The following is a 23,495-nucleotide window of genomic DNA, read 5'->3' as shown; positions in this document are numbered from 1 at the left end:
AAACCACGTGTGAATATGCGAGACCTCTCGCGTGATTTACTGACATGTGACGTGATAGGCTAGGAGGAGTTCTGATCATGTGACAAATAGCTATATAAGAACAGCTATGAGAGGTTCAGCTGATAAGCGTAAAGGTCAGGAAGATGATGAGGACAATACTATCATGTTTGATTGTGTGCGTCACGATCACTGGCTCCCTGGCTATCTATCCTTTCCAGAATAGTTCACTTCCGTTCAGTGACAGGGTATCTGACATAGTACAACGGCTAAACTTGCAGGAGAAAGTGGCTCAAATGTCACATGGAGGAGCAAACAATAATGGTCCAGCTCCCGCTATAAAAGAGCTAGGAATAAAGCCTTACCAATGGGGTACTGAGTGTCTACGAGGAATTGTTGGTGCAGGTACTGCCACATCATTCCCACAAGCTTTAGGATTGGCTGCCACATTTAATCCAGACATGATATATGAAGTAGCTAAAGCAACTTCCATTGAAGTGAGAGCATACAACAATCATTATGTGAAGAACTCAGACTACCAGTTTCATCATGGTCTATCTTGTTGGTCTCCGGTGATCAATATAGTGAGGGACCCACGATGGGGACGTAACCAGGAAACATATGGAGAAGACCCATACATGAGTGGGGTAATGGCCGCTGAGTACGTGAAGGGACTACAAGGAGACAATGATAGATACTTCCGAGCAATTGCTGGTTGTAAACACTTCGATGCTTATGCTGGCCCAGAGAATATTCCTACTTCACGATTCAGCTTCAATGCAATTGTGAGTGAGAGAGATCTTCAATACACATTCTATCCTGCCTTTGAGGCATGTGTGAGTGCAGGCACTTTTAGTATCATGTGCTCTTACAATGCTGTGAATGGAGTACCATCATGTTGTAACAAAGAATTACTAACTACTCAACTGAGGGACACGTGGAAGTTTGAAGGTTATGTCATCAGTGATCAAGGAGCCATGGAATGTATTTCAGACTGTCACCATTATGCTAAAGACTGGGTACATGGTGCCGTGGCTGCAGCAACTGCAGGATGTGACCTGGAAGATGGCAACATGGAGAAGAATACGTTTGCCACACTACAACAGGCAGTTAACCAACACTTAATAGATGAAAGTGTTCTCAACACAGCTGTGTCTCGACTGTTCATGGCTAGGATGAGGTTGGGGGAATTTGACCCTGATGAGATGAATCCATACAAGAGTCTCAGCATGGACAATGTGTGTAGTGACGAACACAAACAGTTAGCAATCAATGCTGCCATTCAGACATTTGTATTACTGAAGAATGCAAACAACCTTTTACCACTGAGGAAAAATGCTAACATCGCAATCGTAGGACCATTTGGAAAGAATGTTGATTTACTAACAGGGGATTACCCAGTGAAGGCCTGTGACTCCACAGCCAAGTCACCATATGATGGGATTAAAGAGATGTCAGCAGGAACCGTGACTTGTGATGCTGGATGTGAGAAGCCATCATGTGATAATATTAATAATGGTGATCAGATTAAGAGAAATGTTCAAGCTGCTGATGTAGCCATTGTGTGTGTTGGTCTCTCATCTGAACTGGAGAGTGAAGGACATGATAGAAGTGACATCTCCCTTCCACCAAACCAACTATCAATCATACAAATGGTCACTTCACTCAACAAACCAGTTGTTTTGGTAGTATTCACAGCTGGTCCACTAGACCTATCATGGGCTAAAGACAATGTTGCTGCCATATTACAAGTCTTCTACCCATCAGCACCAACTGGAGATGCTCTAGCAAGAGTGGTATATGGAACTGCTAGTCCAGCTGGTAGACTACCAGTAACTTGGCCAGCATCTCTAAACAATTATCCTAGTATGACTGACTACTCCATGAATGGTCGAACTTATCGTTATCCCAGCAGTAACATCCCAACCTTGTTTCCATTTGGTTATGGACTATCCTACACAAGATTTGATTATGACTCACTAGTTCTTGCTAAATCCTCCATCTCTCCATGTATGAGTGTAACAGGAAGAGTGACAGTGAAAAATGTTGGCAACATGACTGGTGATGAGGTGGTACAGGTGTACCTCAACCAAACACAGATGCCTGATGAACCAGTACCTCGATTACAACTGGTCAACTTCACTCGTGTGGCATCTATTGGTGTTTCACAATCAGTCCAAGTTGAGTTTAGTATCACAGCCCGACAGATGGCAACGTACAAAGAGAAAGAATTTAACCCAGCAACATGGGTGATCATGCCTGGCCAGTATAATGTATTTGTGGGTGGTCAACAACCAAACCAGGAGATCTCTGCTCCATCTAATGTCCTACATACCACATTCACCATCCGTGGTAAACCCACAAAACTGGATGACTGCTCTTAAGTGTACACGTATCCAAGTATTGTACATATTCTACTGCTATACATATTTAAGTGATTCTATTGTTGTACATTGTGTGGCATTCATTTTTTGTATTTATTAAGTGATGTGTTGCACCTGTGCAGTTTATGATAAATTATTTGCATGATTCATGCGTAACGTATTGAGGAGGAAACTAGCCCTCGTGATGTCGGAAAGCCATCATCTGGTTTAGATTTAGCAGTAACTGTTTTAAATTCTCGATCAGATTTCATCTTCTGCAACCTACGAAAAAACCACAAAATAACATTTACAAACATACAGCAAGATTTATTTACTTTTGCTTTTTTCGTTTTGCTTTTGGTCTATTTTCATCAGTGAATAAGAAGAAATCATTAGAACTAATGGTACAGGGATTAAGAGGTGTAGTTACATTGGAAAGGGATTCACTTACGACACTTGTATTGTGATTTCTTCCTCATCTTTGAAGGCATCATCTAGCACAGCTTGCCAGCCTGCTGATGATGGCTCATAATCTCGTGTTGTTCTGTTTGGCATGTCCAGTTCCACTTGCAAGACATTGCCATACTATACCAGTGCATGGTTATGACGTGTTAATAGTGGTATCAGTGACATACCATGTGTCTCAGACTACTGCTACCACTCCTGGAGGAAGATCCTCCTGGCCCTGACACTGGTCTGGTCAACCATGACTGTGACCTACATGAATAAACAACAGATTAATTTTGTCCAGTGAGCAAAATAGGATACATCAATAAGAGACATTCATCAGAGTAGGATAGCAACTGAAGGTGAGCAGTTTACCAGGATTAAGTGCTAATTTGACATTCTCTTTTTAGCTAATTATCATTTGCTATAAAGTAAAATGTCACTAGTCGCAGTAGTCGCTATAAGTAGCATGTCAAACTCACTCACTTTCAGTCAAGGAACAACCCCTATATAAATACTGCTTGTGCTGCTAATAGTCACTAACAACTACACACATGTCAACTATTAAGTCACACACATATTGTGAACAGTGAAGCTACAAATTCAATAGAGTTTTGGCAATCATTTAACTCATTGCTCTAGCAGGACCCTAGAAGGCTATATAGTTATGACAATGACAAATTGTCATTGTGGGGTCTACTTTCCAGAGACAGATTCAAAGATGACTATTGATAAACACATTTCTTACCCTAAACAGAGTAAATCACAGTGGTGCATGCTGCTTACCTGTCTTTTAGTTGTGAGGTAGGGATGAGGGACCATCTCTCTGTCTCCTCATCATACTCTGCTCTACTTGATATCATCTCCACTTCCTCCGGTGGAATGAAGTTATCAACAATCACTGACCTGAAGAAGAGTAGTGGTATTGTTATTAACAGGTTGGGAATGTGTAAGAAGTGTGTGTGTGTGTGTGTGTGTGTGTGTGTGTGTGTGTGTGTGTGTGTGTGTGTGTTGTATGTTACAGTGTATGTAGTGTAGTGCAGAGTGTGCAGGCTGTGTCTGTAGTGTACACAATGTTGGACAAGTTACTTAGTGATATTTATTACTCAAAATGAAAAGAAACTACACTATCTTTGTTATACTGGTAGTCAACCAGTTAGCTGCAGTATGGGTTTCCTACAAGTGTCACGGGACTGCTGGTATTAACACCTGGGCTGCTTTCTTATAGTACTGTTGTCATACATGTACATGACTATAAACACCTAGCTATGATTACTATACTAACTTAAAGAGTGTCATGCCTACGTAATATAAGGTATTATTATTCATAGTGTGGTAATATAACTTTGAAGAAGCCATAATTTGTTACTAGTAATGAGAATACTTTCAGTGTTCTCCATGTTGTCAGGGTCCAGAGGTATCTAGCTGGTCATATTAGGTTTGTAACAACTGCTGCCACAATAATGGTAAGCTTGCTTTATCAGGTGACTGATAGTGTGATAAAGTCACCTGTCCTACTTGAGGTTCTCAAGTGACCCATTTTGTGTGTATACATTAACTAGCCAGTAATCTTATGAGGTCACAAAATTATGGCAACAAATTAAGATGTTGCAAAGTATTCAAAAGACGTTAATGGAGTTACAATGCTTGGTGTGATGCTTTACCTTAGCTTTAGATCTCTCTGAAGCTCCTCCAGTGAAATAGCCAGCTCTTCTCTCACTTTGGCTTGCTCACTTTTCATATCAACTATCTCAGCTTTGGTGACCTTTAGCCTTGACTTCAACTTTAGTGAGGGAAGTCAGAATGTGGTAACAATGTTAAAATATAAAAAAGTGTCGTGACAATGTAATGATCATGGATGTATATCATATATACTTCTATGCAGGTTCTACACAATAAAATAATTATCTTTTACGTATATCAAGGACAGTCCCAACTATAACTATTTAGTCTGAAATTTTAGCATGCACAACAATAACATGTAATTTTCTGTGCCAGTATTCAATTCTGTACCATGTAAAAGAGTGTTATAGACGGTTTGTATGTAGATCTCCTGACATTGCATTATGAAATTCTATGTTAAATATTTTGCAGCTATTATGATATTTCTAGGAATGCAGATTCTTAGCTATTGTTTTACCTTGTTGAGTTTCTTTGTCTTCACTTCAACTTCCTCTTGAAGTGATGAGTAGTTTTCCTTCGCTTCCAGAGTGCTCTCTTCTTTTAACAGCAACTGTTGCTGAATAGTCCTCTCTCGTTTCTGTATCCCACAATCACAAATAACTCCACATGTACTGGGATATTTGTACCTTTTGTTCTATCATCTCCTGTTTCTGCTGCTCTAGTGCTATTTGTTGCTGATCAGTTTTATCCACGATACTCTTAGTGCCAGCCAGTAGCTTGCTCTCCATAGCCTGAGAGTGATCATCACATCATCGTGATGTAATAGTGACATCATAACTACACCTTGATCTTGGAAGCCAGAACTTCTTGTTTCTTCTGCTCCTTCTTCAACTGGTTGGCACGCTCTTGTACGCCACTAACTAACTTCTCTCGCTCCTGCGGCCATTATAATACTCACCTACTTCTACACATGGTAATGTTCTATACCTCCTCCAGCAACTCCTTGTTCTGAAGGATGGACTGTCTCTCAGCCTCCAACCTCTCCTGCTCCACCTTGAGGTTTCCCTCTGTATTCTCCTCCCCTTCATCACTCTCTCCCTCACTGTCTCCTTCTTGCTGCGTCTTATGACGTTTCTTGGAACCCTTCTTCTTCCGCTTCTCTAGAGCACTCTTCAATCTGTGACAGCTTACAATCATCTACTCAAAATGGCTACTCATATATACCTCAGCAGCTCCTCCTGAAATTCTCTTAGTAGTGCATCCTTTGGGTCTTCATTGATTATTGGCTTGTTCTTAATGTTCTTAGCTCTATTGGCATATCTGGTAAAGGAGTAACAGGGAGTAGATGGTGATAATGGTACTCCCTACTGTGTTTATTACTATATAGCAAAACCTTATCAATAGGATCACCCGAGGCCAAAATATGGTTTGTGGAAGCATTATTGGCTATGAAGTATACTATCATCACACTTGGGATGGACGCTAAGGTCAGACAAACTTGATTATTTGTTTCTCATCCACAAAACTTTCCTGTAAGTGGGAGGTCAATTTTCATTATTCGTTATTGAATAAAATGCAGATATCTGTTACTATAAAAGATAATAGCTATCTTTTCAGAAAAATTTTTCTATACTGTGGACTGACAACCAATTTTCGTATAATTATGTGGTTAATAGCAGCAACAATGAAATTTGAGGCGTTGGAATGAAAAGTGACATAAGCAGAGATAAAAAAACAATTAAGGAAAGTTCTAGAAAATACTACAGCCTTAGACAGGTTTCACTATACAGTGCACATGCCACTTAGATATGTCTCATCACATACAAAAAAAAAGAACTCATAGGTGGGTGTGTGGTGGATTTTTGACTCTCATCTTATGAATATTCAGATAATTGCTTGAGCCCTACAATGTCACTTATGAGGCAATTGCAGCTGAGCTGAACAGGTCATCTTGTGTACAAAGGACACATTTTGAAATTTTCTGGCCAATTGGCTTAGACTGTACAAGTAGACAATGGTTAGAACCTTTTATTGTAGACGAGTCCAAGGAAACTACAGCTAGAGTCAATTTCATTGGACTTCAGAATACCTAGAGGGCTATAATGTACTTAGCTTCTCTATTAAGTTTCCGGAATGGCACTCTATCTAAGCTCTACTGTGTATCGGTGGAAAAGTCGGCAGACACATGTGATTTAGCTTGTTTAAGTTTCAGAAAGGCGACACCATGTTGTGCACTTTAATGGCTTTCCTCATGCCAAAAACTTTGATGGCTTGCAAATAAAATTCAGACATTTAAATGAAAAGATTTTGAATTCTATTTTGCAGGTCAAAAAAAGTTGTGCTACCAAATCTCTAGGTCTTGGGTAATTCCATGAGCACAATAAGTCATAGACTAGTGTATACTGTAGACAGGATAAGTTGTGTGTGGGAATAGTTTTGTGAATTCTGTAGACAATTGGTATACTGGTACCTAAATACCTTACTGGTATAATTATACACTAAGACATGATCAGCACCATGAAACTTCTCCACCAGTATACACAAAAGAGCTTGGACAGGGTGCCATTCGAAAGTTTTCCAACACAACACTTTTACTGTCAACAGTATCAAAAGCAAAATCTAACCAGTGGTGGCAGTGCTGCAACTCGACTGTCAGTAGGCATGTATTACTTGTTATTGAGGTGCTCTGTATAACATTTTTGTGCTTCCTTGTGTCACACAAAACTAGTAGTGGTAATTTCCCTGTGATCATGTGGATATGGGCACAGATTTAGAGTAGAGCAAACCCTCACACTTAATGACCAATATGAAGACCATTTCATTGTTGCGACCATGTCACATTAACAAGACCACCCACACTGCAGTGACCACATTAAATAGGTCTCAAACATAGCCAAAATGCACTGCACAATCTCATTAATGGGATTACTTTATTATTGCTTTTGGTTTAATTGTTGTACCCCTCCCTCTCCTCTCCCCCCTAAAAAAGAGTCATTTGTGTTACTTTGTCTGCCTGCCTAATGCAGTCACCTAGCATAATAAGGCTAGGAGATTTTAGACCAAAATTGACAGTTTTCATTTGCTGTAATGAGGTCTCACTGTACTCCAAACAAGTTGGACTTACTACACACCTTATTGTAGTGAGGGTCTCATCGTAGTTGTAACTAGCAGGTCCCTAAAGGGATCATGTGATTACTTGCTTGGTTGTTTACGCTACTTACCACATTAGCAACCATACAAGTCTTGGAATTACCTCCCAGAGAGTCTGAAATATAATGTCAAATAATTATAAAGAATACTAAATACAGAAATACCTTGTAATAGTCTTGTTAGCTTGGAGTCACGATAAGGTATATGTGAAGATTTTCCATCAACCTGTTACAAGTACAGTGTGTGACATAATGGGTGAGGGTCACAGTGACGCAAACAGAAGTGGTCACAGTGACACAACAGGTTACAAACAGAAGTGGTCACAGTGGCACAACAGGTTACAAACAGAAGTGGTCACAGTGACATAACAGGTTACAAACAAAAGTGGTCACAGTGACACAACAGGTTACAAACAAAAGTGGTCACAGTGACACAACAGGCTACAAATAGAAGTGGTCACAGTGACACAGCAGCTACCAACAGGAGTGGTCATAGTGACATAACAAACTACAAACAGGTGACACAACATACCAGAGCAGAGATCACATTTCCTAGTGCTGAAAGTGACAAATTAATTTTAGTGGCTTCTTTAAAACGTTCTCCCTATCATGTACTAATCATGACATCACAAATGGGTCACATTATCTCACTGTAGTTCCAGTCTTTGACTGTCGTTCACTGCCAGCCAGATCTACAAGGTTAAGTTTACCGACTCTGATGTGATCCTTGCCATCCACTCCTATCTATAAGGCAATACCATGGGAACCCTACCCACCATAAGCACACCTTGCAGCACTCAACAGTCACAATGAAAATGGCATGAGACCTTGAGGAGTGTTCGTTCATGTCAGTACGCCTAAAACAGGTATTTCCCTCATATCAATAACAATGACATCATAAATTATTACCCCACTGATCTATTTTGGTTACCAACACTCATCACTCTCTCAATTTCCTTTACGTTTTTAGCAACAAATGAGGATAGGTCCTGTTAACAAGTTTGTGTTACTACACATCTAGGTTACTTAATAATTGCTGACCTCCACATAAACACCACTATCAGGTCTTTCTCGTAATTCCAATCTCTTCTGTTGATCCTTTGATAACAAGTCCCTGATGGCTTCCTAGCAGAGGACAAGAGCATTGTAAAGCAATGCCAACATAAATGACACAAATTTTTTAGTTGAATATAAAGGAAAGATGTAAGAGGCCAGGACTTCATTATGTATGGAGGCTTAGTACAGACTTAAACTGGAGAGTGCTGAAACAAATTCAAATGTAAAATAGATCCAATATTTTGACATGGAGGTACAAATTTAGGGAGCATAGCCAGATCCATGGTTGCAATTGATGTCATCTGCAGCTAGAGATACAAGACGGCAGAGCATCTGATGATGATGATAATTTGCAATATCATTTACATAAGGGAAGGAATTATGTCAGAAAAAAATTGGTTTTAGGCATGTATTACCACACTTACTGAACACAAATTTTCGAAATCTTCCAAGATTTTTTCTGCTTTTTAAACACAAAAACCCATTATACATATTATGGTGTTGCCGCTAATGTTGCAGCCAATTAGTCGACTCTTGGTATAATTCTTCCATGGACAAAAAACCATTAAACTAGGGACCAACATTAACCCTTTTAAAAGTTTTCAAAGTAAATCTTGTTAATAGGGCCACCCAGGGGATTAAAACTGGCCTTGATAATGAGGTGGTCTTATTAATGAGGTAATGAAGTACACCTTGGCTATGTTTGGGACCTACTTGACACTGACACTATAATGAAGTGGTTTTACTAAAGAGAAGAAGCAAAAAAGTGACGTTTCACTACACTAACCCATAAACAAAACACCAACAAGGAACAACTAGACAGTCATTATTACCTGGTATATTTCCAAGTAGGAGGCTCTCACTAGAAATTGCTCATTCTCAGTTCGTTGTATATGAATGAAGATGTGGTCAAAGGCATTCGGAATGACCCCCTTTAGCTCAGCGTCAGATCTTATCCCTGTAGCAAGTCATCGTAAAATATGTTACCATAGTGATAATCCCTGACCTTCCATTGTGTATGTCTTCCCTGTACCAGTTTGACCATAGGCAAATATTGTACCTGTGGTAGAGCATTTATGTGTATATGCATGTGTGTAGTAGTATGTAAGTATGTATGTATGACTGTATGCATGTATGTACGTATGTACGTAGGTATGTATGTATGTATGTATGTATGTATGTATGTATGTATGTATGTATGTATGTATGTATGTATGTATGTATGTATGTATGTATGTATGTATGTATGTATGTATGTATGTATGTATGTATGTATGTATGTATGTATGTCAGGTATAGTCAAATTCCAAAATCGGATGCTTTTTGACCTCACATTTTCATCCAAATATGGATGATGCTTCACTAAATCATCCATTTTGGATGATTATTACTCATCTCTCTTATAGTTACATAAGCAAACATCATCCAAAAGTGGATGATTATTGCTTGATTCTCTATATAGTGAGTGCTTATGTAAGCAAATATCATCCAAAAGTGGATGATATTTGCTTGATTCACTATATAGTGAGAGATGTATGCAAGAAGCATCCAAAATCGGATGTTTCTAACCATCCAATATTGGAATGTAAACTTAGCCTTCCAAAATCGGATGTTTCTAACCATCCAATATTGGAATGTAAACTTTGCCTTCCAAAATCGGATGTTTCTTGCCATCCAATATTGGAATGTAATTTCTGTCGTCCAAAATTGGATGTTTCTTGCCATCCAATATTGGAATGTAACTTCTGCCTTCCAAAATTGGATGTTTCTTGCCATCCAATATTGGAATGCAATTTCTGTCGTCCAAAATCGGATGTTTCTTGCCATCCTATATTGGAATGTAATTTCTGTCGTCCAAAATTGGATGTTTCTTGCCATCCTATATTGGAATGTAATTTCTGCCTTCCAAAATTGGATGTTTCTTGCCATCCAATATTGGAATGTAATTTCTGTCGTCCAAAATTGGATGTTTCTTGCAATCCAATATTGGAATGTAACTTCCGCCTTCCAAAATCGCATGGTTTTTGCCATCCAATATTGAAATATAAGTTTTGCTTTCCAAAAATGGATGTTTCTTACTATCCATTATTGGAATGTAAGTTTTGCTTTCCAAAATTAGATGGTTCTTGCCATCCAATATAGACTATTTCCGAAATGACGTCTTGCAAACTCTATTTAGGGGACTCTTACGTTTTCGAGTACAGCTTCCCACGAAGAATACTTCTAAGGACCTATCATGCGACTTCTAGAGATAATTTCGAAATGAAATCACCAGGTATTGTTAAAGAAATGCTAATTTACCTCTACTCGGAAAAACAGGCGAAAAATTTAAACCCGAGTAAAAAAAATTGTGTTATTGCCTTATAGCTGTACCTGTTAGTTTTAGCTCGATATCTTCTTCCTGTAGTACACTAACAAGTCGACCTCCATTTACGGCCCATAGAAACAGTACTCAAAAACATTGGAGTCCCCCAAATAGAGGTTATTGAAACCTCAATTATTTTAAGTGAGATTGGTAGCATACAGCTGCAGATGATCAGTTTCTGTGGAATTTTCAGTATGTGTAGGGATCACAATAATAAAAGCACTGAAACAAGAAGATAGCAACACAGTGCCACTGAGTGCATTCTACTTCAAAATGGCCCAAAAAGCATCCTATGAGTTTCTCCAACTTTTTGGATTAGAAATTTTTCACCATGAGTAGGGATCACAATAATGAAACAAGAAGATACTGGTAGTAGCACAATGCCACTGAGTGCATACATTTTAGTTCCCATTATAGCCACACACACATGTACACAAAATATGGGCGGAATCGTGCTTAACTTTAGTCATACAATGCTGCTGAATCTATTTATTTTAATGCTTTACAGCACTTAACAAGTGCTGAAGGTCTGTAAGACACCTGGCTCCACAGCCTGGTTAAAGATGTTTTGAAAAAGTACAGAAAGGTGAAAAAGTCCATGATTAGGCCTAGACAGGCAATCAAGATGTCTTTCTCCCTGCTAATTTCATGTATTTACATTCAGAAGAGTGACTTACTATCTTTTAGAACTACATAATGGAATGACGCAATGAGTTTGCAAGTCTGTTTTTGATGCGTATTTTTGGCAAGAATCATGAACCTTGACAATCACTGCCATGAACCTACCGCACTTAATAAACCTACATGAAAAAAGACAATTTTGTGTTTCATATCAAGCTGTTTCTTGCATTAACAAACAATAGAAAGCAACGAAAACAGCAAAATTACTATCCATGACCCTACCACACTTAATGATATTGCTTCTTATTCTACTAGTAGAATATAAACACTTGAGAAATGGTTTTGTGGTGACAAAAACTAAAACGCTCCTCTAAGGAAGGTGTCGATACAGAAAATTAGTGCATGAATATGGTTTCCTTGCTTGAAGAAGACAACCATGTGATTGAAGAGGAGAAGAGAAGCAAAGTGCAGAAGGTGGATATTCTTTGTAACCAGAAAAGGCACATGCCACCGGTGAGCTAACTGTTGTGAAATAAAATGGTGACCATAAGCTGCTTTGTTTTGGTCTCTAGCCTTGCGACTGGTGAGGCAGACCAAATTTAAGAATTAGCAACTTCTTAAATTTAAATATTCCACCGAATACAATTGTTGTCTTGCGTTTAATGCTAATTTTTGCTGTGCATAATATTTCTAGGTGATTTTTGATGGCGATGACTTTTTTTAGCTATTATAGGGGTAAAAATTACTTAAACAGTACTACCACAAACCTAGTGAAAAAGTCCATTCTTTTTCAATCACAACATACAATACATGTTATACAATGCATGTAAATGATCATACTGTGCATAAAGAAGGACAAAGTGAGTCCATGATGCACTCATTGCATGATGCATCTCTGGAAGAAGCAACATTGAATAGTGAAGAAATCAAACCTGTAGTTGAGCTACACCCTGTACTGTATGCTAGGCTGAAAGCAGTCAGTCAGTTAGCGGAAATTCTGTTAAACACAACTTCTTATACAGTAATAAATCATAGAAACTTATTGGAAGGGTTTAGAGAATGGGTCTGAAAATATTTTTGAGCTTGGGTGTGTCTACCCAATGCTGCCAAGCTGTTGTTGCTGCCTGCTTGCCTTGCAGCTGTGGCCAGGAGGCAGGCAAGAATGCAGGCAGACTAAAAATTTGAGTTTTGGCAAAGGTTTTAAATTCAATATTTGGCCTCGTATAAGGATTTTTGTGCTTAACAATTGATTGCATTGCGGCTATTCCGTAAAAGTGATTTTTCTCCAGTGTAGTTGCCTTTGACAGCAGTATTCTTGTGGGCATGTGTCAGTTCGGTGGAATCCCACTAAATCGCACTATACCTGACTGTTTGACAGTTGACCTCTTGTATACTTTGTCGCCTTTTATTTTCGCCATCTGTTCTCATACGAAATCATTCATAACTTCTTAAAATTGCATCAAGTAATTTTAATGTTTTACGATACACAATTTAAAATCAAAGAAACTTTTAATGTGAATGGCAACAAATGTATTCCAATATTGGATGGCAAGAAACATCCGAAAATGGATGGCAAGAAATGTATTCCAATATTTGATGGCAAGAAACATCCAAATTTGGATGGCAACAAATGTATTCCAATATTTGATGGCAAGAAACATCCAAATTTGGATGGCAAGGAATGTATTCCATTATTGGATGGCAAGAAACATCCAAATTTGGATGGCAAGGAATGTATTCCAATATTGGATGGCAAGAAACATCCAAATTTGGATGGCAACAAATGTATTCCAATATTGGATGGCAAGAAACATCCAAATTCGGATGACCAGAAATGTATTCCAATATTGGATGGCAAGAAACATCCAAATTTGGATGACCAGAAATGTATTCCAATATTGGATGGCTAGAAACATCCAAATTTGGATGGCGACAAATGTATTCCAATATTGGATGGCAAGAAACATCCAAATTTGGATAGCGACAAATGTATTCCAATATTGGATGGCAAGAAACATCCAAATTTGGATGATTGTTGCATAAATCTCTCACTATATAGAGATATGAGCAATAATCATCCACTTTTGGATGATTTTGTTCCTTTGCAATAATCATCCAATTGTGGATGAAAATGTGAGGTCAATAAACATCCAAAAATGGAAACGAACCATACCTCATGTATGTATGTATGTATGTGTACATGCTATGCAATGCACACAAGTGGATATCTAACTGTACTGTAACACATACAAGTGTAGTGTGCACAGTATAACAAACTACCATTGTATCCTTCCAATACTGACTCTACAATTGGTCTAAATGTTTCATCATAAAGATCCTTCTGTTTTGAGCTGCAACATTACAAGGTTCAGGAGGACATCTGTACAATGGGCACTTACTTCCAATCATACACAGCATCAAACGTGAAGTCTCGCAGATTGCTGTCAGTACTATTTGGATTCTTTATGATCACCATACCTCTAGCTACGTCCATGTCTACCACCCTATATGGCGGTGACACAGAAACACTCTAATAGAACGCACAGTAATTCGCTGTGGCACCAAGTTACCTTTCGTAGTTGGAGGCAATTTCTTGCTCGCTCATTGGCCGACATCTTACAACTACTTTGACGGACTCCGATTTCTTAGCCTGCCAAGGATTCAAATGAACACACTACGTGAAATATCCGCTTATGATTAGCGACAAACTAACCATTCCTTATACGATATCCCTAGTACTGTTTCTCTACGTCATGGCAGAAATGTTACATCTTACTCGCCTCTTTAGCTTCCTTACCACCGAAATAAACAATATCTTTATTTAATACGCACCACTGATGGATAGATACCCTATTTTTAGCGCGGGCGCCAATATCATATGTATGACATCATTATGTTAATTAGCAACACAACAAACGTAGCTAATTTACTCCTTAGCTATTAATATACAAGTGTATACTACAATCCCATGGCGGATCTCTGTCTTAAGGAACGTTTTCGAGGAGCACTACTGGGGGTGCTGATGGGTAACTGTTTACGGTCTTACTGGGAAGACTTGACACCTGGAAGAAAGACCCTGGATATAGATGATGTAAAACGGAAGAAAGACCCTGGATATAGATGATGTAAAACGGAAGATAGACTTGGAGGTAGACCGCTCTGTGAGGGACGAGAAGCACCACATCTTTCATGATAGCGACTCTGTAATGACTTTCAGCGTGGCTAGTTCCCTACTTTCTTGCAAAGCCGGGATATGATGCTAATGATATGGCTAACAGGTGAGTTACAGTTTAGCAAATTAACCAACTCATGCAGCTACTAGTCTAGGACATCTAGTCTAATAGCTCATACATGGTATCATGACACTTGCCTTTGGTTGTTCACCACCTAGATACCTATAGAGATCAGAGTCTAGTTTCAGCTCGAGTTTCAGTAGTTTTGGGTGGCACCCATAGCTACTGTTCTTCTTAAGGGCACTTGAACACATGACATGTATGCATAGTAGCTACTTTGAGAAGAATGCCCATGTGTACCATCAAGAGTATATAATGTGGGAGGGCCCTCTTGGTACCATTAGCCAGTTGTACAGTGAGCACCGGCCGCATGGAACTCATGCGATTAATGTTGTAATAGAGTATGTTATATGGTTCCTACCACCATACTCAATTTCATGGCAGTGGCTGTTTTAGCTTTTCACAGCAACTACAAACTCTAGATAAGTGAAATAATGTCATAGCCGACTCCATTGCTGGATAAGTACAACCATCCCTCTAGCAATATATTGCAACACACACTGTTGTGCCGTACCGTCATGTTGTTAATTTATTACTAAGAACCCTTGGTACAGCATAGAAATCATGTAATTTTTCTATAGTCAACTTGTCCACTACAAAAATGCTATCAGTTTCAATGTGAGATGAATCTTTCACAGCAACAAACACTTGTTTCCTTGACAAGTGGTAGAAAGACACAGCACAGGAAGAGTTTTGTTGACCTACAAAAACAGTCTACATAAAGATTGAGCTACATTAGCAAATGCAACACTAACATTGTACAATGTACAGTGGAACCTGTCCTGTATAGACAGGTCACCTCTCTGAAATTGGCCAACTTTAATTCCTTTAGTGAGGCAGCTATACACTAACCCAATTGTATAAAGCAAACATCAAGAAATGCTGGCCTGAAGGTGACCGGCTTAGGACAGGTTCCACTGTACATCAAACACATTGATGTCATGCCATTCACAATGCAACAGTCAAAAGAGAGGGAAATCACAGTAATCATATACTGCACTGTGCTAAGCAGAGATGCCGTGTACATTTATCACTACTACTCTTGCCACTGCTATGGTTTAAGGGCAGGTAATTCTGGACACTTAGCTTGTCCTCAGCAATGGAAGAATCCCACCATGGTTAATTGTATTACAACATAAAATTGTACAGGAAATGCACCATAAGATAGGCCTTGCAACCATAGCTACAGTTACTGTTAACTCGTCAATGGAACATGCTGCAGTTGTTTTAGGACTGGTACCCATACCGTTAGGCCAGACCACTTTTTTCTCTTTGTCACTGGGTAGGGAGAGAAAGGGTCTGGTCTATTTCAAATCCCCAAATTGTCTTGACATGTCATGAGGTTACATCACAAGCATGCAGTATTAGTGACCCCATGTGCTTAAATTACATTATACAATAACCAGAAGACTTCAATCATTGGTAGATTCCAAATTCCAATACAACTTTAGATACCAACTGGATGGTTCAACTATTTCATTACAATGGAAAGATCCACCAGGCTATACCATCAATGTCATTGTTTCTTTCTCCCAAACTCATCTACCTACAGCAAAGTTTCTACTCTAAGGGCTACTTCCCATCTAGAAATGCACTCTAATTTTGTAATTTCATAAAATTTAATTTGTTATGTGATTTCCTTAGCCATATCACCTGTGCTGTCTGCTCTGTAACAATAATGTACGTACCATTGTGTCTGAGCAATTCAATCTTGAATTTAATGAACCGGTGACCTTGCCGCTGACCGCCCATTCCTGTCTAGTTCACCTGGTCAGCTAACTCCAAATAATTCCTTCATTTAGTAAACCTACGAAATGTTGAGTTAAGTAGTCTTATATCTCTATTAGCTGGCTATGAACTCACAAGAAAATGAGAAGAATCAACCACTCGTCTGGCTAGGCGCTTCGCTGTCATAAGAGTGTGCTCCAACGTGGATAGTTTGGATAAAAACCGGCATTTCCAATAGATGAATTTTATAATAAGGAATTTTAAACCGTTGCCCCTAGCAACCTGAATTTTACATTATTTTGTAGGTGGCAATGTCAAAAGTAATGTCTCCAATTTTTAAAAGGATAGCATATATACATCATGAGATCATAGTATGACATTTTAAAGTTTGCCATTTTTGGGCAATCACATAGATAATGTATGGGAAAACCACAAATTTCAAAATGTCATATCTCATGATCTATGTACTCTATCATTTTAAAATTTGGAGAGGTTAATTGTGAGATTCACACACTAGCTACATAGCTATAATGTTAAATTGAGAAATGACATAAATTAAATTTGTTGTTTTCCCACACATTATTTATGTGATTGCCCAGAATGTATGGAAAAATGACAAACTTTAAAGTGTTATATCTCATGACCTATAGCTATATGCTATCCTTTTAAAATTTTGAAATGTTACTATAAACATTTACCCCTACAAATATCGTAAAAATTCAGGTTGCTAGGGGCAACTTTAGTTATTATGAAATTCATCCATCCCGGGTACGTAGTATATATAATCTATGACTGGCCTAATGGTACTCCCCGGCTACCACCTGACATGTCTCTATGGAAGTACAAATTATAGAAAATAAGGGTAGCCTAAAATTCGCTAGTGTACATGTGCTACTATACTTGAAGGACCTTTGTGATAGTTTCTTGGATAGTTTGTGATGCTGAAAATTGATAAAACTCTAATAGAACACACACCACATGCAATGCCGATAGGCGCCCATTAATTGCATTTAAGCGCAGTTTCATGAACTCCTACTACTTCGCTTTGTCACATTGCTAGTGATCGAGATGTCTCTCCTCAAACCACATTTTCGAGGAGCGATGTTGGGTGTAGTAGTGGGTGACTGTATGGGCTCGTTCTGGGAGGCCACATCGTGGAGGAAGACGTTAAACATGGATGACGTGCAGAGGAAGATAGACGAGCAAGTAGAGCAGTCGCTGAGACGCGAATTTCGCATCTCCTACACTGACGACTCCACAATGAGCTTCAGTTTGGCAGAGTCGCTGCTCTCCAGTAAGGAATACAACGCTGTGGATGTGGCCAAGAGGTTGTCCCTGCTGTGTTCCCAGTGATATCACTATATCACTGAATCCTCTGTGTTGTTGGTGCAGGTTTAGTGCTGACTACTTCAGGGATCCTAGGAGAGGGTACGGACAGAGCATATCTACGGTGTTCACAAAGTTGAGATTTGGTATTGATGATGTGTATCAACCAGCAGCAGAACAGTTCAATGGGAAAGGATCATTTGGTAATGGTAGTGCTATGAGGGTAGCACCAGTGGCATTGTTTGCTTACCAGAAGAAGGATACGCTGATAGAGGTATGTATGTCTGTAGACAGTATAGTAGAACCTTTAATGGCAGTACAAATTTGTAAATTAGAGAATATAAGGTTGACCAGTTTAAAGAAGTGGTCTTTCTATACAGGTGGTCGACATGACTAAGACCAGATTACTATTATATTTCCCATACCTGAATAGTGTTGAAAGTGTATTAGGCCTCTTTCAATTAGTTTTCTCTTTCCCATCCACCTTTAACTGATTATAATACCAAGCCAAATAAACTGTATTAGCATAAGGAACCGTAAGTCCGTAAGTCGCATCACTACTAATGACAGTGCTATATGACTAGTGATGTCATTTACACTTGGCATGTATCATTATTGATATTATAATCCGAGGGAAAGAATTGTACTAGAGTATGGCCATGACTGCTGTATTAGAGTATCTTGATCTTTTGAAGGGGAGGTTTCTCCATGCATTAAGAAATCATGTAATGAATAACAAAAAAAAATTGGTATAACTTTGAAATATTATGCAGGCAGTGATGATAAACTGCCTGGCCTTAGAGTAGCACAAATATTTTGCTGGAGACCATCAAATCTCGCACATAATTAAGCCACTATACAGTAGATTCTGCCCACAAGTAGAAGTCATCTCAAGTTATGGACATAGATTCCATCTATGATTCTACAACAAGGAAATGGCAGCTGATCGAGTCATGGAAGTAACACAGACTGTGGTAATGGTCCTAAAGTATCCTTTAGTACATAAACTGACCTTGATAATCAGGCCACTTTTGGTCAGTCCCAAGGTGTCCTTAATACACAGGTTTCACTGTAGAATTAGTAGTTGTAGTGGAATAGTGGTTATAGATTAATTGAATGGTAGTTAATACCTAACACAATACCTTATTGTGGTAGTTTAGAAGCATAATGTTTTAGTAAACAAGAAAATTGAAAAATGACTTCATTCTCAAAGAACTTTGATGATAGACTGTGAATGATTTTTGCCTGGCCTAAAATTTGCAAGACACTAATGATTTTATCCATGATAAAGACTAATAATTGTGTGTCATGTGGCCAAGTAGTCCTGCATGCCACACCAGTGTGTTGTTAGCAAAAATGGGGGTCTCTACTCCATTCTCAAAATGGGACTATATTTATGTATATTGGAAATTCTTGACCTTCAGTGGTCTATATTAGTGTTGTGTTAGTAAGGACTTTTAGTTTTAGTTATAGTTTTAGTTAACCAAAACATATTTGTCTTACTAAAAGTACTTTTAGTTTTAGTTATAGTTAACTAAAACAACACTAGTCTATATACAGTACCAAATTTTAACAAACAAACCATTCCTGGCATTCCCAAGATACAAACCCTTTGTCATTTCAGACACTTAACAAAATTCTCTTAAGACACAAGTGCAAATACAGTGTTGCAGATATAAGAATGCAAATTGAGTGTTATATTAGAGTGCAAAATAACTGCTAGAGTGACTGTTTTATTAGAGTGCAAAAACCCAAGTCCATCTTCTGCAGAAGGTATGGTCTAGGTAGCAACTTAGTGTGGACTTTCTCCTGAACACCAATACCCACCAAACATATGCTTTGTTCCATATCATTATGGTTTCTGGCTGTGGTTAGAAGAAACCACCTGTTTGGAGTGTATACCCATTGTTATGATTTGGTTGTTCAATGGAAAAGTACCTATGAAATATAATTTTGTCATTGTATAAACTGATGGGGAAAATTTATGGGATTTTAGTGGGGTTTTTACTGGATTTGTGAAGGCTTGATCTAGTCAGTCACAAACTTATTTTCACATATAGGTAGCAAGGAACAGTGCAAGAATAACACATGCTCACCCAAGTGCAATAATTGGAGCAATCCTACAAGCAATTGCAGTACACACAGCACTAGAACTGAGGGGGAGTGACCTAGATCCTGTGTCCTTTGTGGAGTCTTTGTTAAGTGTTGTGGTACCATTGGAGGAAGCTGTGGAGGAGCCAACATCTAGTGGAGCTACTGATGAGTCAACACCAAGTGGTGATGACCCTTCTTCTTCTCCTCCTCCGGATAAAAAGTGAGGAACTAAGAGTCTTAGTTTATTAATCTAGTGGTATACAGTGGAACAAACTTCCCTAATTAAGGACACAATAGAAAAAAACCTCTATAATAAGGACAAAAATTTTGGTCCCAACAGGTTTGGTTAATACATTTTTTACCTCTGAAAGAGGAAAACCTCTATAGTAGAGCAAAAAGTGGTGGGTCCCAAAATGTTCATAATAGAGAAGTTCCACTGTATCATAATGTAGTGACTTTGCCTGTTTGTAACGTCAGTAGTGGTTTATCCGTCTTTTTATCAGACCCTAGTCTACATATTTAGCTACAAATTTCTAAATGGTTTAAGAGGTGAACTATTATAGACATTATGCCTGGTACATACTTCCTATTATTACTTAAAGTGGCTCATCACATGTTTACAGTATACACTGTGTCATGTACAGTGTTCATGTAGTGTTGTATGCATAAGTATACATGTAGTTCATTCCACTACAAACCTGTAATAAATTTGTCACAATATTTTAGATACTTGGTGCTTTTAGAAGAAATTTTGTATTGCTATTTCATTACAATTTTTCATGAAACCATAATAGTGTTATAGAAAATAGGGTGGCTACTACATGAATGTATCATAGACCCTTTTATTGTACCACTATTAGGTCATTAGTGTTACCAAGTTATCAGTCAAAACTATTGCAGATCAAAGAGTTTATAAGGCAGCCCCACCCACCAAGTGCAGACGAGATCATGGAGACACTCGGTAATGGTATCAAAGCTTGTGAAGCAGTTCCTTGTGCTATATATGCTTTCCTCCACTGCCACAAACTCTCCTTCAAGTATCTCATTCCTTATACCATCTCACTGGGTGGTGACACAGACACAATAGCCTCTATGGCTGGAGCCATTGGTGGTGCATACTGGGGAGAAAGTTGTATTCCCATGGAATGGATAAACTCTGTGGAGGGATCTAACCAAGCTATTAAGTTAGCCGATGGACTATTTGAGTTTTACAGTAATGCATAGTGTCATATATACATGTATACAAGCAGTAGTAATTTTGTAGCTATATGATATGATCATGTTGCTTTATCAAAGGTACTCAGAAACAGTTCACCATCACCACTCACACTCAGCCTGTCTCCATCATATCTCAGCACAATATTCCGATCTCCACACCATCTAATGGAGTACCGGCTACTCTCCGTAGTGCTATTGTCTGTAGTAAAGCACCATTCGTACTTGCTGATGGGCTGTGATTTCACTTCACTGAAGTACAACACGTATCCTTCTACAGTATCAGGCTCTACTGTTAATGCATAGGGCGTTAAATTTTGCGAGAGCAGTCCACGAGAGCAGATGATGTATCGTCCACCTTGGCTGCCTTTCTTCAGTTCGAACAAGTCTAGTAAAAAGTTATGTAGCTAGTTATACAAAACACAAGCAACTCACTAGGCGTATAGTGCATAGAAGGGAACTCGTCGTTCATGACTTGCAGCTCGCCATTTCGATTCACTGTCACATACGAACTGTTGCTACTGCGTTCTTTCCACCAAAATACAAATACCTATTGTTCGGTATCGTCAGTGAAAGACAATTAAGACTACTCAGTACTCGTGAACATACCCCGGTGTAAAGTTTGGTATCTCCAAGCACCGAAGGCGGTGCTCGCTTTGCCCATTTTGTAGGCGGTAGCTCCTGCACGTTCGTGATATTTCTTGATCGTTTGTGATTCATGCGTGCCGGTTCAATTTGCGGAATGTGATCGTTCATGTTACCAATTTTATTTATAGTGTCTAGTCTGAGGATCTGATGCAATTAAAACTAATAATTTTGTAATCTCTAGATCCACTTTTATTTATAAATACGTGCGAAAATCAGCTATTTTATACAGCATGTTTGCATGATCACGATGTTTTATAGTAATGATATATTAGAGACTGCAAACACTTATTCAGCCAGTAATTGTCGCATACCTTACAATGGTAAATTAGGGTGTAAATTAGCTTACATGTCGGAATTCTATATGCGTACATGCAGTATAGGATCCATACTATGTCAGAGACTGACATCCAACAACTAGAAAAGGTACAACGCAGAACTGCAAGATGCATGAGTATACTCAATAATTATTAAGCTACATCTGATTCGAGCACTTAGGTTGGGACATATAGTCTTCAAAAGGACATGCATATTGCTAGCTATACACCATATTAAGTCTATATAGGCACTATTCAAAATCCTGCATCATGACTATACACACTTGACATCCCGGATTACCATATCACCCCTCAACAAGAAATACATGTACCATGCATATCAGACAGTAGCTATACCATCATGCCATCCTAGCTATGTACCATGCATGTGCTTTGTCTACTTCTGCATATCAACAGAACTTTTATTCAAACACTATAGGTATATTAACAAAAGCTATTGTTTCAATATGCATGACATTTATTTAAGGGCCATTGAGGCCATGCAAATATACAGAAACCATACATGACTATATAGACTGATACACCAAATAATATAACATGTATAGTCTAAGCTCTGTTCTTAATCATTTCTGACCATAATATACAGTACTATACACATTACACAATACTGTATATGCTGCATGTAGATTCACCAACACAGCATGCATGAGTGATAAACCGTGATCACTGTTAAATACTGGAAAGCCAGCTGTCTCTCTTACATGCATGCATCCCATGGCTATATACTACAGCGAGTTCATATAATGTTTGCATGGGTGTATAAAATTAAAGATGAAAAGGACCATGGATGCATGCAGCTACACCCTATATAATCAGATAACCATGCAGTATAGTATATAGTACAGTTAAGTTATAGTTGCAACATTTACTGACAGATCCATGGAAACGCAACAGAGGCAGTGTATATATAGCTAGATAACTACAGGTCACTTTTCTAAGTGGAATTTCTTTTGTGAATGACTCATCTGACTCCATGCAATGTATAACCTATATACAAAATTAACAGAAGGCTATATAGTCATATATACAGAGTGTTGTTTTCATGAGAAACCATGCAGGGGAAGTACAAGTTTCATGTGTGTTTGACATATAGCTATATATACCTCTGCAGTAATCCATGGCCAATCTAAATGCATTTGTTTTCTGCATGTCCTTATATAATACACGCCCACTGTTGGTTTCAAGTTATACTTTTGGTGGATGCTCGCAGCAAAATGGTGCTGTTAGATTGTGAA

The 23,495-nt window shown here is 38.5% G+C and overlaps 4 protein-coding genes across 4 annotated transcripts; 2 read left to right on the top strand and 2 right to left on the bottom strand.

The window, feature by feature from the left end:
• Positions 1–72: 72 nt before the first annotated feature.
• Positions 73–2,499, top strand: LOC136268066 (uncharacterized). The gene has a single exon (XM_066063295.1). It carries the CDS (start codon positions 144–146, stop codon positions 2,379–2,381), a length of 2,238 nt encoding a protein of 745 aa, XP_065919367.1. The 5' UTR covers positions 73–143; the 3' UTR covers positions 2,382–2,499.
• On the bottom strand, positions 2,408–14,471 carry LOC136268067 (kinesin-like protein KIF3B). The gene is made up of 25 exons (XM_066063296.1): positions 14,335–14,471; positions 14,192–14,271; positions 14,021–14,125; positions 13,902–13,972; positions 9,642–9,695; positions 9,469–9,593; positions 8,621–8,704; positions 8,489–8,568; positions 8,367–8,436; positions 8,231–8,323; positions 8,112–8,183; positions 7,745–7,805; positions 7,652–7,695; positions 7,562–7,605; positions 5,655–5,750; positions 5,418–5,607; positions 5,274–5,366; positions 5,117–5,221; positions 4,948–5,067; positions 4,472–4,590; positions 3,594–3,713; positions 2,996–3,077; positions 2,812–2,945; positions 2,696–2,758; positions 2,408–2,642 (listed from the first exon to the last, which is right to left on the bottom strand). The coding sequence occupies exons 1-25, from the start codon at positions 14,335–14,337 to the stop codon at positions 2,528–2,530; spliced, it is 2,223 nt and encodes a 740-aa protein (XP_065919368.1). The 5' UTR covers positions 14,338–14,471; the 3' UTR covers positions 2,408–2,527.
• Positions 14,472–17,618: 3,147 nt separating this feature from the next.
• LOC136268215 (ADP-ribosylhydrolase ARH3-like) lies at positions 17,619–21,382 on the top strand. Its single transcript, XM_066063493.1, has 4 exons — positions 17,619–17,970; positions 18,035–18,242; positions 20,029–20,282; positions 20,923–21,382. Exons 1-4 carry the CDS (start codon positions 17,711–17,713, stop codon positions 21,284–21,286), a joined length of 1,086 nt encoding a protein of 361 aa, XP_065919565.1. The 5' UTR covers positions 17,619–17,710; the 3' UTR covers positions 21,287–21,382.
• On the bottom strand, positions 21,243–22,079 carry LOC136236168 (uncharacterized). The gene is made up of 3 exons (XM_066026276.1): positions 21,887–22,079; positions 21,713–21,827; positions 21,243–21,665 (listed from the first exon to the last, which is right to left on the bottom strand). The coding sequence occupies exons 1-3, from the start codon at positions 22,031–22,033 to the stop codon at positions 21,340–21,342; spliced, it is 588 nt and encodes a 195-aa protein (XP_065882348.1). The 5' UTR covers positions 22,034–22,079; the 3' UTR covers positions 21,243–21,339.
• Positions 22,080–23,495: the final 1,416 nt, after the last annotated feature.

Source organism: Dysidea avara, chromosome 10 (genome assembly GCF_963678975.1).
Source record: "Dysidea avara chromosome 10, odDysAvar1.4, whole genome shotgun sequence".
Classification (NCBI taxonomy): Eukaryota; Metazoa; Porifera; class Demospongiae; order Dictyoceratida; family Dysideidae; genus Dysidea; species Dysidea avara.
This window is presented reverse-complemented; position numbering and strand designations above follow the sequence as displayed.